The sequence below is a fragment of the Neopsephotus bourkii genome, unplaced genomic scaffold, assembly GCF_033783945.1.
Source record: "Neopsephotus bourkii isolate Nb327-2 ecotype Australia unplaced genomic scaffold, CSIRO-AGI_Nbou_v1 NB_1181, whole genome shotgun sequence".
NCBI lineage: Eukaryota > Metazoa > Chordata > Aves > Psittaciformes > Psittacidae > Neopsephotus > Neopsephotus bourkii.
In genome coordinates, this window is record NW_026901666.1 from 2,384,490 (window position 1) to 2,403,687 (window position 19,198).

The 19,198-nt window shown below is 44.7% G+C and overlaps 1 protein-coding gene across 2 annotated transcripts in view; it reads left to right on the top strand.

Moving 5' to 3' along the window:
• Window positions 1-11,025, top strand: part of LYPD6 (LY6/PLAUR domain containing 6) — a 63,530-nt gene extending 52,505 nt beyond the window's left edge. The window contains exons 2-5 of one of the 2 annotated variants that reach the window (XM_061363730.1): window positions 1,238-1,438; window positions 2,891-2,989; window positions 8,113-8,243; window positions 9,275-11,025. In XM_061363730.1, coding sequence (XP_061219714.1) covers window positions 1,270-1,438; window positions 2,891-2,989; window positions 8,113-8,243; window positions 9,275-9,469 — 594 coding nt within the window. In that variant the 5' untranslated portion in view covers window positions 1,238-1,269 and the 3' untranslated portion in view covers window positions 9,470-11,025. The remainder of the gene's footprint in view (window positions 1-1,237; window positions 1,439-2,890; window positions 2,990-8,112; window positions 8,244-9,274) is intronic. The other variant, XM_061363731.1, reaches the window with a different exon arrangement.
• The last annotated feature ends 8,173 nt before the right edge of the window (window positions 11,026-19,198 follow it).

A 19,198-nucleotide genomic window follows, 5' to 3' on the forward strand; every position in this document is an offset into this window, starting at 1 on the left:
CCACTGATGGCCATTTGAGATGCTAGTCCTGTGTGGGTCTCCATCAGGAGACAAATATTTGAGGCAGAGGTGAGAAGTTTCACCCCTGCCCCTGGGACATCTTTCCTGGAAAAAAAAAACCCAACAAAACAACCAACCAAACAAAAAAATCATTCAGTAATAGCTCTCACACTTCCAAAGAGGCAATACCTGGGTATTGCAGAGCTCTTGGCCAGTCTGGGTGGAAAAAAACTCCAACCCCATATGTTCTGGATGAACTCCAGCAGGCAGGGGAAGCCAGCGGCTCCTGCCTGGCTCGGCAGCTGCGTCCTCTCAGGGCTTTCTTTTCTCACTCAGGTTTTGAGGCCCTTTTTCATCATTTTTAAGCAATCCTAATAATATTAGCTGTGTATCTAACAATGCACTGGTATTGTCTGCTTCTGGATGGCTCCCCACTGCCTGGGTGCAGGGATTGGGATGCTCCTGAAAGCTTCTGGTTTTGGGAAGCTTCACAAGTGCTACTGCACAGGTATTTCTTTCTCCTTAAATTGGTTCCCTTCGTTCGATGGCATAGGAAAAATAAACTGCATTGTTTGACAACAGCGTCACAGAAGGAGTAAGACCCTTTGGAGCATAGACGAGGAAAACGCAATAGTCACTTTGTTATAAACACTAGCCAGCTGAAGGTAGAAAAAACCTGCAGTAGCTGGAGCTCCTTGCCTTTCCTGAGATACGTTGAAAGTAATGTGGGCTTCTGGCTTGCACAAAAGGTGCATTTTTGAAGGGTGTTAGAGTGTGGGTTTGGGATACCCATCGCTGCTCCCTTGGACATCTCAATGGGTCTTCAGCAGTGCTGTTTCCTTTCTTCCTGGTCTAACTCTGCAAGTTTCCAGTATTCTCTGTTAAGTCCTGTAGCAGCACAGTCTCTGACGAATTTATCAGTGCCCTACTGAGGTTTTTGCAAACCAGTCACTGACCAGTTAAATTGTAAATGGTGACAAGCCATTCTGCCATTCGTCTCAGCTCCTGTTTGCAGCTCTCTGGCCAGGGGAGGGTGTCCCCAGGTCCCTTTCCTAGGCAGTCACAGGGATGTCACTGAGGCGGAGCCAAAGTAACCCCACTGCTACCTGCCCCTGCAGGAGGGCAGCTGGAGCTTCATGGGAACATCATGGTTTTGGTGAGGTTGGGTTGCTGGGGGCTAAGGTGGTGACCACCTTTTGGGTTTGCTCTGCTCACCCCTCTTCTCTACTATTGCCAGGTGCCGCCGCATGAGTACGTCCTCCCCCCGCGATGGCCTCGCAGCCCACACTGGCATGGGTGCTGCTGCTCAGCCTGATGGCCAGCTGCCTGCCAGCCGTGCAGCCCAGGGACTTCACCGTGAAGGACATTGTCTACCTCCACCCTTCCAGTAAGCCACCTTTGCGCAGGCTGCAAAGCCACAGGCAGTTGCGGCATGGGGGTAAGGATGAGGGGAAATCTGTTTCAAGGCAGCAGAAACATCAAGGTTGAGCTGGGAGTTGAGCAAAGATTAAACAAACATCCCCAGTACTCATAAAACCAAGTAGATGTACAACCAGACCATTGCTTCCCAAGGCCTCACAGGTCAGCGAGGGTTACAGGCAGTTGCTGCGCATGTCAGGAGTTTCTTGTCTACTATTTTCTGTTCCTCAATCTCTCTGGCCATGAGACCAAGCTCCATGCCACGCGGTTTGCCCAAGCACATCAATAGCAGCGACCAAGGGGCAAAATTTGACTATTAACAACTATGGCACTAACTGCTCCTGACTTTATTTCAGTAAGTCCCTGAAGCAATGCTGTAGCAAAGTTATGCATCTTTAGGTTTTGTCTTTTTACTAGTCTGTTCACTTTATTGGATACCAAGTTATTTAATTCTGCAAAAAGAAAGCACTTGCTGAATTGTATCTGCCATCTGCCCCCAGAAAAAGCTCATCACCTTTCTGGATTCAGCTGAAAATTTGTATTCTGTACAAGAATACATTCCTGTTTTATGCCGTAATTGTGACCTGATAGAGGTCCAGGGTGACATGAGTGAACTTAGTTAATGGTGGTGTGTTGTTCCACCCCAAACTGTTGCTTGAGGGCAGCACCAGCCCCACCAGGGATGCTCCCAAGGGATTTGGTGGTCCCTACGCAGAGAAGCCTGGGGACACGAGCAGTGAATGCCTCTTGCTTCACCTCTCATACCTGAATGGGGTCTGGCCCAGAACTGCTGGGCAAGGGGAGGAGGTGAATAGGAGGAAGAGGGGAGATGTGGTCCACAGGGCTGTGGATGTTCAGCTTACTTCATCCCATGCAGACAAATGTGACCTGTTCACAATTCAGCTTCTGAGAAGGTGGCAGCATCTTGAAGATGTATTGAATGTGCTACAGAAACTCTGCCAGGAGATCACTTAAGAAGTTACAGTCTTTGTTCGGTGAGATAATAGGATAGATTCTGCTGTTAAAAACTGGAGGTTCAGCTGTTCCTTTGGGGACACCAGCCTGCCTTCAAAAGGGATAGCTCATTTTCTCAGCGGGACAGTTTCCAGAAGTATTTTAATCCATCTGATATTTTGTTATCGGGACTGATAAAGTAGGTGTATTGGATGTGAGCTCTGATACCAAGAGGATAAGTACTCCTTGCTCACATTAACTCCCTTTGAAGTCTGCAGTAGGCACTTCTGCTAGGTAAACAGGCCTGAACTGAATCCTTATTGTGCCTGTATGTGCCTTTCCTGCATTTTTATGAGTGATAGGATTTTTATAAATCAGGACCAACCTGGTGAAGTTAAAAGGTATACTTGTAGAAAGATATGTCTAAAGAGAACAAATGCTGCTGTGTGCCTCTGAAAAGCATAGCAGAACCTGATTAATTGGCTCAATTTAACTGTATATTGTCTATTCCTTTCAGCCACACCATATCCTCATGGATTTAAGTGTTTCACCTGCGAAAAGGCAGCGGATAATTATGAATGCAACCGATGGGCTCCGGATGTCTATTGTCCAAGAGGTAACCAGCTGCAGGCTTGTGTTGAATTTAAACCCACTTTACAACAACCTCTCACTGTCCTCACTACGGGACAGCACTGAGCCCCCATTATTCCTTGAGCACACTTGGATGCTGGTGATTGCTGTTCCTGCTTGTAAGCCATCTCAACAAGAAAGATGTGTAAGCGATATGGGTAATCCTTTAAGCTTTTCTGTCTCTTTGTGATGGATGAAGTTTAGGACTTTCATCTATTCCCCGTACCCCTCTAGCTCAGCTGGAAATTAAATCAGGCTTACTTTAAATTGAAGGGTTGTATTTCTCTTACTGTTGTGAGTGTGGGACCTGTTCTTGCGTTGTTTGCTTCCCCACCCTAGGGCATAAGCCCATGCTTCAGGGCAGCTGAAGCTGCCTCTTTTCACCCAGAATTGAGGTATTTTCTGTATCTTGGGCTCACAACTCTTTAGTCAGAAGCTGGGACCAGCTCAGGAAGGGCTTTGGAATACAGGCACACAAATAGCAGATCCAGGTAACAGGGAGATCCCGGGATCTCCACCTCCCTTACCACTTCTCTTTTTAAGATACTCATCAGGCATTAAGATTGCCCACAGCTGCTGCTGAAGACCATTTAGTGGGATTGGACATGGTGTGTGTCCTCACCAGGGTGTGTGCATGCGGGATGCAGCTGAATTTGCATGGGCAGTGGGATGCTGTCAGGGCTCATTGCTCCTCTAGTGCTTTCCCTGGGCTTGGCAGCCCTGTTCAGCACTGATCCAGGATGTCTGCGGTCTATTGTGAGACATTACAAGTGCTCTCAGAAAATATTTGTTTTGGAAGGTGACAGACAGTGACCTGTGCTGTGGGGACAAACCACCTGTGTTTGCAGCCTCTGTCAGAGCACCTTATCTGCCAGAGAATTTATTTGCTTTGAGCTGAAATTGGTGCAACATCAATAACAATAAAAGAGATCAGCCTAGCTGGCATCAGATGAGACAAACAGTCACGGATACTCCCTGTTTTGACAGGAGTGGATGGTATTTGAACCGTAGCCTGTAGATCACTGTGGAAGGGAGGCCCAAATCTGAGGTCTATCTTAATATAGCCAGCAGAAATGACCTGACCAGAAAAAGTTCTAATCTGGCAAGTCAGCATGTAGTGGCTGTTTAGGGGAGGGGAAAGCCATGCTTCAGTGTGTCTGAAACAAATCAGCTGCATTCATCCAGACCAGAACTGTTAGTTATGGTGATCAGCCCTCCTGCCTGCTGGTACAAACACCCACTGTATGTCCATGAAGCAGGATGGGGTTTTATCCATGAAGAGGGGCTAGCTGGAAATCTGAGTCTATCTTTAATCTTCAGCACAGAAGACTTCTTAATTCCTTAAACTGGAGGGATCTGGTAATGTTTTACCCGGCACAAGACGTTAGTAACCAGGCTGTGTGACAGTGCGTGCTTTGGGGCTGGAGAATGGCTCTGCCTGTGGCATGGACCCACAGCCCCTCACTGCTGGCTTTTGGGTTAGACCAGGACCCCCTGGTGAAGCTGGTGTTACTGTGTGTCAGAGGAGCAGCGACATGGGGAAAGGGAATGGGCACTATGGCTTAAAGGCTGTGTCCTTATTCTGTTGCAGTGGAAGTGAAGACAGGAGCAAAACTGATACTGTCATTGCTCCCCACTCTGCAGCAATCAGCTGTTGCTTTGGGATGCCTCATCACCAACAGCTTTTGTTGATGTCGCTTAGCTTTACATCCAATGCACTTCTACATCAGAAAGCTTTTATTAAGGCAGCTTTTTAATTTTGTTCCTTTTATTTTCAAATGTAATTTTGAGTTTGTGTAAGGAAACCGCAGAAATGTAAGCTTAGGTTTGAGGCATGACTGAGGTCATCTGCTCGGGTAATTGCCTTGTCTCTGGGAGTCAGAGGTATACACTATGCTTTGGTGGGAGAAAATGAGAAAACTCTGTCCAGCCGCTATTATTTTTGAAAAAGACAGAATTCTGTTAAAACCAAAATATTTTTATCAACTGTAATGTAGGACTTACAGGGAACTGCATTTTGTTTATAATAAAACTTGTTATAATGGAGAGTGAACACATGAATCCTGCGTTAAACAGAGATTAGAAAAAGAATTTCCTGAAAGGAGACCTCCTGCTATGCATGAACCTTGGTTTCTGTTATTTATTAGCTTCAGCTCAAGCAGAAACTGTGTTAGTGATCTAATTTGCATGGAAATACTGTACTCAGAATACTCCCAGTACTCTGGTTTTGGATGGCCTATGAGCGGGCTGACAACTTGTGAAGGGGATGGTGGCTGCAACTGCTGAGGTGATGTTTCAGTGTTGTTAGAGTTTTTGGTTTGGGAAGCAGGCTCTCAAAAGTCCATGTGTGACTCTGGGCCCTTTGGAATACCAGATTTGGTGTTTCCCTACACAGTTTAAAACAGAGAGGTCCAATATTTCCTACTGGAGATATGTACCAACCTTGCTGAGTCTCAACATGTGGGGCTGGTTTCTTAAATTTAGCTTGGATGTTGGGCTGCACCATGACTTCTGGTTTCAGTAGCTGGATTCCTTCCTTGTGTTCCCTCTTAAGGGTAAAGGAGGGTGCTCATGAGGTGGATCCCCTGGAGAACATGTGATTTAGCGGTTGGATGATGCTGCCATGGGTCAGCATTGCTCAGGTTGAGACTGAGGTGGTCTGTTGTTAGTAGACATTTGGAGAAACCTCGCTGTCTTTGCAAGACAGCTCTCCCAGAGGAAGGAAAAATGCAAAAGCAGAAGTGACGGTGTCACATGGGTTGTCAGTATAAATCAACAGCCCTCAACAGCACCCCCCCCCCCCCCCCCCCCAATTATTCCATAGAGCAACCATTTGATTTTCAAATGTTTTTGTAATGGAATGTGTTACTGGACAGGTAAATATTATACCACAATCAGCCTGGATCTCAAGTGCCTTTAAAGATGCTCTAGCACTGCAAAGTTTAGGAAACAAAAATCCATGCTTGTTTGGTACAATACCACTGAGACCCATCCTTACAGTGTGGCTGTACTGCTGCCTAGCTTGGGCACCACATTACTTGGAAGCATCAGCTTTCATGTTGCAACACTTTATTTTAACTGCTGTAAGCATCTCTTTTTTTCTGGTAAAATTATTATAGTGTTGGGCCTGTGTTCTTCACAGGCTCAGCTTTGAGCTCCTCTTCCATCACTCTGGCAGTTGTTATGGGTTAGATGTGATAATGTTCCCCAACTCTGCTTTGCTCTGAGCTCTCCCAGAGCTCTCTGGCCACATCCTTTTCATAGTGCCTGTCCTGAGAAGAGCGGCAGGCCAGAACACAGTGAAAAAGTTACTATTAATTTGAGTGGATTTTTTTTTTGCTTATTGTGAACTTACTCTGTAGCTGCAGCCCTGCAGCCATCAATGATGGCTGTGCAAGGAGAAGCATGTGGGGAAAATACATTTCTCAAAGATGATTGCACAATATTTTCTGAAAACACGCTTGGAAGAAAGAATGAAACAGCCTTAAAAGAGTTATGGGATGCTAGAAGCTTTATTTGTTCCATCTGGGACCTGTCAAGAGTGAGCTCCACTTCACAGACAGAGCCATTGCAGAAGAAATAAAGCTCCTGTGATGCATATATGGCTTTGCTGGTGAATGGCACTTCCAGGCAAGTCCTGGGAGAAGCTCAAAGCTTCTGCTTGAGCAGAGAGTGCTGCTTGCCTTAGGGTAAGACCGTGAGCTTCACCCCTTGGGGTGGGAGAGCCTGGAAATCACATTACAAGCCGGGTGTTGCAGCCCTGGCTGGTTTGACGGAAGACAGCATGCCGAGAATATCCAGCCTCTGTTGATAAGCTAAGTCTGTTTGCTGTGGATATTGCACTTGAGTTAAGAGCAGGTCAAAGATATGACAGATGTCTGAGGGGTTTTATTGCCTAATGAACAACATGTTCAGTTGGCAGTCTCGCTCTGCTGTTGCCAAATGCCTAAAACATGTGAAGTATGCAGGGCTTTGCTCATTGGAGACAAGGGCTGAACAGGAATGTTCACTTTAAATTAAATACACCTCTTTCCCCCTCCTCTGCTCCCCCCCCCCCAAAAGCAACAATTTTATTAATAATAAGGTTGATTAATAAGAAGTAGGTTATAATTTAGAGAAGAAATACATAATGGTGTGTTTCCTGTGTTGGAAATCCGGTGTTTTCATCTTGCAGTGCTAGGAAGCGAAACAGCACCTTCAGCTTTCCTCTTATGACTAAAGCAGGAAATAAACCTAAATTCCTTTATGCCTGAGGATAACCACAGCATTTGTCAAATATTCTGCTTTGAATTTTCTGTGTGTTTTACAAGCGTTGCTAGAAAAGTAGCTTAAAAAGGGAAAAGAATGGTCTCCCTTGGGGATGAGGGAGCCCACACGAGAAACACGTGGAAGATGCAATGGGAGTACTAGGGGGACAGTCCGTTTCATGCTGTTTTTTCCAAAGACTGGGAAAGTGAGAAATACATTTATCTTTTAAACTCTTCTGATGGTATTTTATAGATGGTAAAACTGAAGGACAGATTGGTTCAAGGATCTCCTCCAGGCTCTGCAGGAGCTGTGGGAGAGTTGGGATCAGAGCGCGAGCAGCAAGAACAGCTTGCATGGGCTGTTAGGATATAGGGAAAGGTGTCTCCAGTGTGTAATGCTTTAGGTAGCTCTACAGAATTAATGGTTGTGCATGAAGCTAGGAAGAAATAAAGCCTATATAAATGAAAGGTAGCTTCAGATATAAAGAGGTGTGGATGTTTGGGGTTTTTTAAAGACAATTTCTATAAAACTGACAGTGCACAAGGTTTGGGGTGTTTACATGAACTTCCCACTGTGACTTGATTATCCAACATGCACACATTTCTTTATCTGTAACAGAGAGGCCCACATTAGAACTGGGAACAAATCTCTGTGCTCCAGAGCAGTTTGAAGCCTCACATTTGCACTAGAGCTCGGGGTGTGGGTGTGTGTTTATGTATTTTAATAAATATATCAAAACAATCTTTTTTTTTAAACCCAAGATTTGAAAAAAAATCTAAGATTTTTTTCCTGTATCTTCCTATTTATAGACTGTCACAAATCTTAATTTTGATGGATAAACACATTTTTCTGTCTTTCTAGGTACAAGATACTGCTTTAGCCAACATATGATGAAAGTTACTGGGGAGAGTGTATCTGTCACCAAACGCTGTGTACCGTTAGAGGACTGTCTATATACAGGGTGCACATATGTACGGCATGAAGGATACAAGGTACAGGATAAAACTTTCCCTTTTTAAATATGAAAATTGGGTAGAATCCTTCTGGCCTCCACCAGAAGTCTGACTGGTTCAGTGGGTAAATCAGCATTGTCAAATATTTCTATTCTTAATGAGCTCCAGCTCATTTCCATTTGTTATAGAAACAAAGGAATAACCTCTCTCAGAACAAAAGAATTAGCTCTTTAAATAACTCTCCTGCCAGTAGTTCAGGGAAGCAAACCACTCCCTTCTGCTGAGGAGTGCTTTGCCTGCAGAACTGCATCATGTTTTGGCCCCTCTGCTCTGGTACTGATTCCCACAGATAATCTTGTGGGCTTCTTACTGAAATGGGTTGGGGAAAGCCCTGAAACCTTCAGAGCAGATGCTTTATATCTGAATCAAACCGTTATTTATTAAAGATTCTTCAGAAGGTCACTAGCTAACTGCTCTGAATTTCTCCAACAGGTTAGAATAAGAGAGCTTTTTCACCATGTGCACCCCTACATGAATAAATACTGGTTATATTTTTTAGTTACGGCTTGTGAGCTCTGTGTCTTTACTGTAAGGGTGGTGAGGCCCTGGCACACCTTGCCCAGAGAAGCTGTGGCTGTCCCATCCCTGGCAGTGTTCAGTGCCAGCTTGGATGGGGTTTGGAGCAGCCTGGTCTAGTGGAAGGTGTCCCTACCCATGGCAAGGAGGTTGTAACTAGATGGTCTTTAAGGTCCGTTTCAACCCAGATCATTCTATGGTTCTATGATTCTACCAAACAATGTTAGTTTTTTGTCAGTTTAGCTTATTTGATATAGAAAAGAAAATAATCTCTTTGGAATGTGTCCTCTTTATACCAGCCAAAGTACTGTTCTTGTACAGATGAAATTGTTCTCCAAGCAGATGGATTAAGTAGATGGAGGAAAGAAGCAGAGGTGGGGGTGGAATCAGACTGTCCACTGTGGTTCTTTGCAAATACTGTATTATTTCCCTATGTCTTTATTCAGGGTATTGGCATTTTTCATATAACCAAGTTATAACCGGGTTTCTTTCAGATCTGCACCTCCTGCTGCGAAGGAAGCATCTGTAACTTGCCCCTACCAAGGAACACAACAGACGCTGTATTTACAACCCTCTCCCCCCTCAACAAAACACAGAGACTTTCACATCCTGCCCTGCTGACAGCAGCGTGTCTTTGGCTGGGGTTTATCTCACAGCACTGGGTCGTGCTGCCGGGTCCAGGCAGCTGATCTGTGTGAGAACATCTGCGTGAACATCCATCCTCTCCCTACAGAGCCTGTGGTTTGCAGTTATATTTGGAACTGCTTTTCCTCCTGACTTCTTGCTAACCATGAACTAGCCAGCCTGGAATCTAGATGTATTTGAAGGGTGTAAACCTCACCCCCACTCCTCTACTGTTTTCTGAAGAAACTCATGCAAGGTACTCCCAGAATCCGTGTTCGAGATGGATGCATACACTTTTCTTAATGTCTAGCTTTAAACATACTATATTGCCGATAGTATCAACACTTACTCATTTGAAACTTATTATAATTTGTCAGAGCACTAACTCTGGTGTCTCATTAACCCCTTCTGGGAACATACAGTAAATAATACACAGTCAGTGTATGACTTTGCAGTATCCTTGTATCTCTTGCTCTTCTCTGAGCAGGCAGGAATCTGTAGCACGGCAGCAGTAGCTGTCAAGGGAGCACCAGCAGCTTGGATCAGGCCAGCATCATTCACAGATGCTTCCTCTGAGGTTGTCCACCAGAAGCCTGAAGAGCCACCCCTACAACAGCACACACTGGGATGTGCAGAAAATCACTGTTGCTTATAAACTGAACTGGAAAAACTCTAAAACCTCTGTTTCTGAGGCATGGTTAGAGGGGAGGAGGGTGTGTGGCCTCTGACCCTCAACTGCAAGAAGGTAAGGTTATAGGGAACAGGTGAGTGGCCCAGTTGAGATGGTGGTGCCTACCAAGCCAAAAGGTTCTCAGTGTTCTGGGGCTTTACATATTCTGGCATTACTGGATACAGCTGTATTTTGGTGACCTGTGTTGCTTGTTTTGCTCAGAAATCATCTATGCAATATTTATTTTTGTATGTTGAGTAGGATTAAAAGTGTTTAAAAGATTCTTAATACCTATGTTGCCAGGTAAAATGGTTGTTTTGCAAGTAAGCAAGCCTGTAATATATAAATTATCATATAAATATAAATATATATATAAAAGTTCTTAATTTTTAAAAATCAACTTTGTTTGCAAGGTCAGTAATAAAAGCAGGGTGTCATGGACTTGCTTTAAAATTAAACCAAACTCTTTTGTAATTTTTATTTTCCCTTTTTTAACTATAGTCATAAATTGTTCTTTTAGGAGCTAACTCTTTGCTACTTGTGCTCCAAGGTAACTTGTGCTTTATCATGTCACAGTATGGTTATGCTCTGTAGTGCTTTTTTTGGTGAGTTATACAGTGAAAGGCAGGGGAAGGAAGGCAATGCTGGAATGCAAATGCTTTGCAAAGGGCTCCTAGAGAGTACAGGCAAGCCCTCACCTACCAGCCTGTGCATTGGATACCAGTAACAGTGAGAAATCTGCAGAGCTAAGCATGCAAGATGCTGTCCTGAGCTTTGTGGCCTATAGACTGAACCTTGCTTCTACTTCCAGGGAGTTTTACTGGAGGCGAAGGAGGAGGAGGACCAAGAGCAGCACTCCATCCCAATTTAGTTTCAGGTGATTTCTCTGGGGAAGGAAAGCAGGCTGGAAGCCTTGGTGTGTTTTGCTGGGCAATGTTTTTTAAAGACGTATGTATATATCATCATGAAAACTGACTTTGAACACGGTTTCTTTCCTTTTGTTTAACTTTATATATAAACCTAGCCTCTTTAAGGAAAGGATGGCTGACCTTGCTCACAGACAAACCCTGTGTTTTGCTGTCCTTTCTGTGAATTGCTCACAGATCACTAGTACTGAGGGTTGTTGCAATCTGTTATTTTAAGCAAGTTAGACCTATCTGGGGAGACCCCCAGGAAAATCAACTCTGCCCCCCTCTTTGTAAGCTCACTCGGGCAGGCCTATGTGCTGTACTTACAGGCTGGGGGAGAATGAGCTGGAGGGGTTATGACTTCTCTGACAGCAATTTAAACATTTTTTTATTATTATCCTGCAAAATGGATGAGTTTAACCCTGGAAGGACCTCATTTAGGGGTTCAGCTGCTCTCCTGGGGTGGGGTTTAAACAGGTTTTCTGCATTGACTGAACATTTTGGCAGCACTCTCCTGTTGGAGCTGGGCTGGATCCAGAATACGTGCTTTGAGAAGACATGTTGGAAAGCATGGGAAATCTGGGATTATCCATGAACAACATCTTGCTTACCTTTTCCACCAAGGTAGGCTCAAGCCTTGGGCCATATTGATATTGCACACGGGCAGCAGTAGCACCCTGTGGGAAGCTACCCACCATCCTCAGGACTCACACTAGTGATGGCAGCTCGGCTGGACATTTTAAGGTTTTATATTTTTACCTTGGGCCTTGCACATGCTTTTTGGAGCCAGTCCCCCCAGTGTGATACCTAACCAGCAGCAAGAGGGAGATGTTTCCCCCTGACCTCAGTTGGCTGCCTTGGTCAATAGCTTAGTCAGGTTTCTGGCTGTGCTGTATGTTGTCTCCCCCTATTTCCCATATATTTCGCAGTCTCACTGTTACCCAACCAGCCTAACCAGTGGCATGGTAACTCTGAGCAAGATACGTACAACCATGCAGGACGAGCTGCAGGAATAGTCAAGTTTCTTCATAAAATACTGAGACTTTCAGGACCATTACCACCCCATTAAAGGTGTGGTGTCTGCAGTGAGGCAATAACGGCCCCAGTGCTAGCTGGCTCCCCACACTAACAGACAGGATCTTCATGCTGTGTTTAGGTGTACTTCAGACAGACCAGACACGTTTTCTGGGTACCTTTCAGTGATCTCTACCCACAAACAGTGGGTTACCACTGATCAAATGTAGTTATCAGTGTCATAGGGGAGTCAAACCAAAGCAGTTACTTCTGTTCCCTTTGTAGTCAGTGAAGGATTGGACTGATTCACTGTATGCTAAGGCGGTGGTTAAATTGTCTCAGGCACATGATGAATGTGCCTAGGAAAACTAGTTTGGTTATAAATACCACATCCCACCTAGGTTATCCAGCTGCCAGCCACACAGTTACACCAAGACCAGTGCTTTGCAAATACCTGAGCAGGAGCCACTCCTAAGCATATTGCTGGCTTTGCTCTGACCATGACATTGCTGCAGCCAGAGAAAATCCTTGTTCTTGTGATGTGCTGGTCCCTCTCCACCACGGTCGTGCCATAGTTGTGCCCTTCAAAAGGGACCTGAGCCGTGTCCAACTGAGCTGCTACCTCCTGCTGTGGTACAAGGATTATGGACATTGAGCATAAAAGAGCAAATTAAGGTGACTGAGAGCAAGCAAGGAACCCACTAAGAACCACCCCTGTACCAGCAGGTCCATGTGCCCCATCTGCCAGCAGAGCTGTTGGGGGCTTTTTAAAGCACATAAATGCTGAGCTGCACTGTATTTATTTTTAGGCTCTATATATGTGATATTGCTTTTAAATGTCTAACTTTTTAACTCTTGTAAATGCTGTATATTTGTATAAATAAATGTTTTTAATATTCAGATAACGTGTGAGGTGTCTGATAACAACTGACAATCACTGTCACTAGCCCTGCCCTTCGGTGAGGTGCTACCTCCTGTGATGGAATGCTGCTGTCTGCTCCCCTGCCCCCTTTTCCTTTCTGCGACGTCCTGCAAGCAAGAAAAGAAGAGCTGAGCTGTATTTAGAGCATTTCATTTCAGCTCCCCCTGTAGCTAATGATGAGCTCCCATGGTTACTTGTTACAAACTGTTTTACACTGGGCATTCAGTAAAATAAGTGGGAGGCGACTCCTGTTTAGTTTGTGACCATTGGATCTTCCTTTCTCTTGCCTGCTCTGGGAAAGCTTTACAATTTCCATAATGAGACCCAGTGTGTTCTGGGGGTTTTCATGCAGTTATTTCTATTTTCACTCCTGACCCCAATGACTTGGATGTAAACAAGTTCATGTAGCTAAAGAAAGGTTTCAAAGTTATCTGTGGATCAGGTGAAGCAGGAGGCAGCTCACAGTACTTCTGCAGAGCTCCAATTCCCAGGTCTTCAAGTTGAATAAATGCAATTTATAGTAGTACAGTACACTGGCTTACAGCTCCTGAACTTCCCCTTAGTCCTAAACTAAGTTTCCCTCTGGCTGGTTGGTTGCGATTTGGTGCACCTTTGGTTTACAAACATGCTTCGAAATAAGAGGCTCTGTTATCCCATTTCAACAGGTGCCTCTGGAAACAGCAGTTGCTGCTCAGGCTTGGGACATGATGATCCTGGGTACACAGCCTTGCAGCACTTACCTAGCTGCTTGCTGAATCAGTGATTTTTTCAGCATTACAACACAGTGAGCTGAAGGCAGATGTTAGTTAATGAACACTTTGCATTCAATTGTTTTGCAGAAAGTAAAGCACTGCCAGTAAAACAATTAATCTTCACTGCATAACTCTTTTCCTCCCCTTAACCACCACTAGGCACAGCTTTCAGCTACCCAGTTCATGCAAAACACACCTAGCACCAAGGCAGACAAAGCAGTACTGAACCTCCTGATTGTAGTAGCAAGAACCTCTTCTCCACTGCCAGGCAAAATCCAGCACAGTCCCACAAAACCCAGTGTGAATGACCTGGCCAGGCAAACGTTTTGAGAGCATTTTTACCCTCTTAAAGCTCAAATAACTAGCAAAGGCTATGCCCCCCTAGTGTCTCACTAATGCCTGGAGGTTCCTGTATATTCCTGTTCAAGGCTGAGGAGAGGAGTCTGCAACGTAACTTGCTCTTTCCACCAAGAACCTGCCAACAAGTTGAACTCTGATTCTGGTGTATGGTATCACCATACCCACATGCAGATAGTGGGAAAGTAAATGGAAAATGTGCTTAAAATATGTTTTTTATAGAATCAATAATGTCAAGCATAAATTAAGTCTCATGGCCTGAAGATGCAAACTTTGGAAATGGTGATGCCCAAAGCTGCATCAATTCAGACTTTAAACACCAAGATGGGACCCAGCCCTCTGAATCAAAGCCCTTGTACACCCCACAGCATTACACTCCCTGCTGTGCATCAAAACAGGCTTCCAGTTTTTGCTGCATCTTGCCAATACATGTTTTACAATGCCGGCCTCATTAGCTCATTTGATTGGTTCTTGTATCAATTTCTCTTTGCCCATTCCTGGGTGGAATTCCCCTTGACATTAATCCCTGTGTCCTCTCAGCTTTCTCCTTAGCCAACCATCAGCCACCCATTGCCCAGGCTGAGCTAATAACTTAATTCCTTTAGCACTGACATTATTTATTCGAAGGCATTTTGAATATATCTATTTCAACCTACCTATATGTATTTATGGGCTTTAAAGTTTCTGATCCCCTTTTTAAGATTTCACAGGTCTTAGACATGTAACATTTACACATTCCATCACACAGAGCTCAACCTACAAGTTTTAGGCTATAAAAATTAGCAGGATATCTATCTATCTTCAATATGATGGACTGTATCCACAATAAAAGGAAACAAACCCAGCATAGGGCTGATGATACCAGAAAAAAGTGATACCAAGCTGTCAAAAAAGCAACCCTCTAAGAGGTCTTCTTCACACCAAGAAGCAACCTGAGCAAGGCAGCTTCATTGATGTTTATAAACATTTCACTACTCACCAATACAAAAGTTAAACAGCCTTCAGCTCTGCTGCAGATGTTCCTATCAAGAAGACAGGCTAAATCGCAGCTTGCCAGTCCATGTTTGTCAGAAATGGCTAACCCAACCTCCTACCCAAAAGCTCAGGTAGACACAGCAGTAAGGGGCTGCCAGCCAGGTTCCTTCTGTTGCTGGGTGCTGCAAGGAGAATATTTTAAGTAGGTAACTATTTCAAAGGGGTAACTTACAGGTTTTTCTTGTAAAAATGTAAATAATCTTGCTGTGAGTTTGTGTGCCATACGAGGATGATCAGGGGCCTGGAGCACCTCCTGTGTGAAGACAGGCTGAGAAAGTTGGGGCTGTTCAGCCTGGAGAAGAGAAGGCTGCATGGAGACCTCATAGCAGCCTTCCAGTATCTGAAGGGGGCCTATAGGGATGCTAGGGATGGACTCTTCATTAGGGACTGTAGTAATAGGACAAGGGGAAATGGGTTCAAAATTAAACAGGGGAAGTTTAGATTGGATATAAGGAGGAAATTCTTTCCTGTGAGGATGGTGAGGCACTGGAATAGGTTGCCCAAGGAGGTTGTGAATGCGCCATCCCTGGCAGTGTTCAAGGCCATGCTGGATGAGGCCTTGGGTGATATGGTTTAGAGCGAGGTGTCCCTGCCCATTGCAGGTGGGTTGGAACTTGCTGATCTTAAGGTCCTTTCCAACCCTAACTATTCTATGATTCTATGCAGTGCAGTATCTGGACAGCTAAATAAAAGAGCTGCACCTAATGCCTACGGCAGATGTCACCGGGCTGATGTTACTGACCCCATAGTTGACCACCTGGAATGGATATTTCTTACTGTTCACACTCATCTAATTTCTTATCAACCTAAGCACAGGCAGGGTGCAACACGTGTGCTCACACACAGCTTCTCCATAACAAAAATGGTGGGTCTGGTCACCCAAAAACATCCCACTAACCCAAATGCGGAGTTTTCTCCAAGTGAAAATATATTCCAACAAGTTCATTTCCCATCATTTCCTATCAGTACTCACCTAGTCTCTACGGTGTATTACCATGTCTCAGACACGAACCCCTCCCCATGTCCAGCTCTCAGACTACATTTGTTGTCTTAAAGCTTTTCCAATCTGCCAGACACTGCAGTTCTAGCAGCAGAGATTACTTACTCAGTGAAGCGTAACACCCGCCTGCATGAAATTTCAGTCTCATAATCCTGTTAGGTTTTCCCAGACTCCACACCGATGAGACCTTTGTTTGTGCAGCAGCCTGAGCCTCACCAAAAAGAAAACTTAAAGCAAGAACTGCCATTGCCAAGGTGAAGGGCTACTGTTTTAAAGGCACCACAGCAGCTGAGGGAAGAGAAAAGCCACAGTCAGTTTGCAACTATTACTTAGTCTTGTGATTTATGCAAACTGTGGGTTTGGGTGCCAGGCTCAAAGCTCTACCACTTGCCTTTGGCCTTTTTCCAGGTGAGACCATCTTTTCTTTCCTTAACGGATGATGGTTTAAGAGAAAACAAAACAAAACAGCCATTTCTTATCCTTTCTGTGGGCCTTAGTGTGTAGCGGAAAACCTCATTCATTACACTAGAATTTTGGGAAGAATAGATGCTTTTCCAATTAAATTTTGAGATACTTTCAGCAGGCTTTCAGAACCATTTTTTTCAGTAGGAACAGGGATGGAAGGGGTTCATTTTACAGACACCTTGCTCATTGACTTTTCAGTGTCTTTTCAAACTCCCAGATTTCCTAGTTTGCTGCACAAAGACTTGGGCCCAACAGCCTTCTGAGGCTCCTTCCAACACTCTATCACTAAACCTGCTGCAATTTTCCAGCAATCAGATCCAGCAGAAAACCTGACCAGTAAGTAAAAGCTGTCAGAAAAGGGATTATTCTAAAACTGTGGCATACCAGTGAATTTGATCTATTGGCTTTGTTTGTTAAAAACCCCCTTTATAAAGGATTTCTACATTCAAAGATAGATTTTTTTTTTCAGGTTCTGACTGTGGAAGCATGTAAAACCAGCCCCAAAACACAACTAGACATTTTGTGCACTCACTCCCCCCCCCCCTTCTTGCCCTCCCCCTACTCCCAGAGGGACGGAGAGGAGAATCAAAAAGAATGCAACTCCCACGGGTTGAGATAGTTTAGTAACTAAGGTATAACACAAATCACTACTGCTACCACCAATAATAATAATGATAAAGGAAATAACAAGGGAAGAGAATACAACACCTCATCACCAGGCAACCGATAACTTGCCCCCCCCTAGCCTGACCAAGCACCACTTTCCTCATAAAAAAGAGGATGGAGCTAGAAGACCTGGGTTTCCTTTGATTCCTGCTCCAATTCCTGCCTACAAAAATTAGTAACGTTACTGTCTGTGCTTTTGTCTTCAAATTCAGAACTTTCTTGATCTCTTCCTCCTTTCTCTTAGACTCCAAAGTGCTAAACCAGCAACAATCCTGCCCTCTCCCCTCACACCCTAATTTCCTTTTCCACCCCTCCACACTCCTGCACCTCTGGGTCTTCTCAACTTACAATTCATCACCAACCTCTGTTTTCCAATATTCCTGAAACATACGTACTTCTGGATTTAAAGCACACAACACTCTCCCTTAGAGGGAACAAAGGCCTCTGGACAAAATAGAAAGAGAAACATACCTAATTCCCACAAATAAAGAAATAATGGAAAATGACCACATTTACCTGGAGCTCATCAGCTCCACTCCAGCACTTAAGTTCTACTCAAATTAGTAAATTACTTGGTTCAAGAATTTTCAGCTTCAGGTTTTCTTGAGCTAAGACACTATTGTGGTGTATCAACAGCTGGAGGCCCTAGGGCTGGGCAGCTTCCTGAGCAGCAGCCATGTGGTCTCTGCAACAAAGTCAGCCCTCAGGAGCCCCCAACTGGTACAAAACCCCAGTATTTTATTATTGTTTGAGAAACACTTGACTTCACTGAGTGTTTCGCAGCTTCTTCTCCTGTCGCCACATCCGCTTCTCAGCAAAGACTGTAGTAACACTAGGGTACCCTTCCTCAAACTGCTGCTCAGAGGGAGAGATTTGCAGCTGCCTGCAAACTAAACAGGAATTCAGGCAACTAGACTGGACTGCCCTCCTGAGCCCAGTCCTCCCCTCTCCCCAGTACAAGCCCAGATAAAGCTCCCCCAAAACCTGCAGGAGACTGATAGGGTCTCTGCTACCTTCAGACCCAAGTACTCATACAGCAATTTATTCTCACAGTATCCAGACCTGAAAGGCCAGAAGCATCTCACAAACACAACTTACCCACATTGAGGAGATTACATATCAATAGGATCCTCCTGGAAGAGGCAGGATTAGTTCAGCAGCACAGCAAAAGAGGCCGCACAGCAGAGCTGCGCTGCAGGAAGAAGATGGGCAGGGCTGGGGGGGAACCAGCCACAGCTCAGTGAGCCCAAATTACCCACCTGCTGAAAACCTGACTTCCCTGGTATCTGCTGGGTGAGGGAATGGGGTTGGTTTGGTGTCTTGCAGCAAATCCAGCTTTGCCAAGCTGCTCCTAGAATTTGCTAGGTAAAGTTTTTGTGTTTGAGTGTAATGTTTAGGATGCAATCATCAGCAGATAACTTAGCCCAGTCATACAGTTCAGACACATTAGCCTCAAACAGGTTTGAGGGTGAGACCTTGTATATTGACAGGGCACAGAAACCCTTCATACGGCAAAAATTAACTTTGCATCTCTAAGCCAGACCTAAGTGGCATGTATCATCAACACTGCATACATCCCCTGGCAATGATCTGCTCCTGACAAAGACTGTCAGATGCTGTTATTCCCCTGGAAACAAAGAGAATTATAATAGAGCAGGACCCTATGAAAAAGCCAACACATAACTTATTCTTGCAGCTGACACAAGCTGTTATTGTTGTCATCAAGCAGCTGCTGCAAGCCTTGGGGGTGTGTGTGCTTATGGGCATGCAGCTCCTGGACAACTTTCACATTCAGGGAAAAGTTCCTCCATGCAAGTGCCAGCCTGCACGAAAACTTCAGAGCACAAAAGGCTCCGGCTGACCTGCTTGGAACAGCAAGCAGGAAGCATGGCAATATTGACCTTTGTTGAAGCACTAAAGTTCCAGGAGCTGTACCTTTATTTGGTGGAAATGAGAGCAAGTCTGCTGGCTTCAATGAAAACATTTGAAACAGCTGGCCAACTGC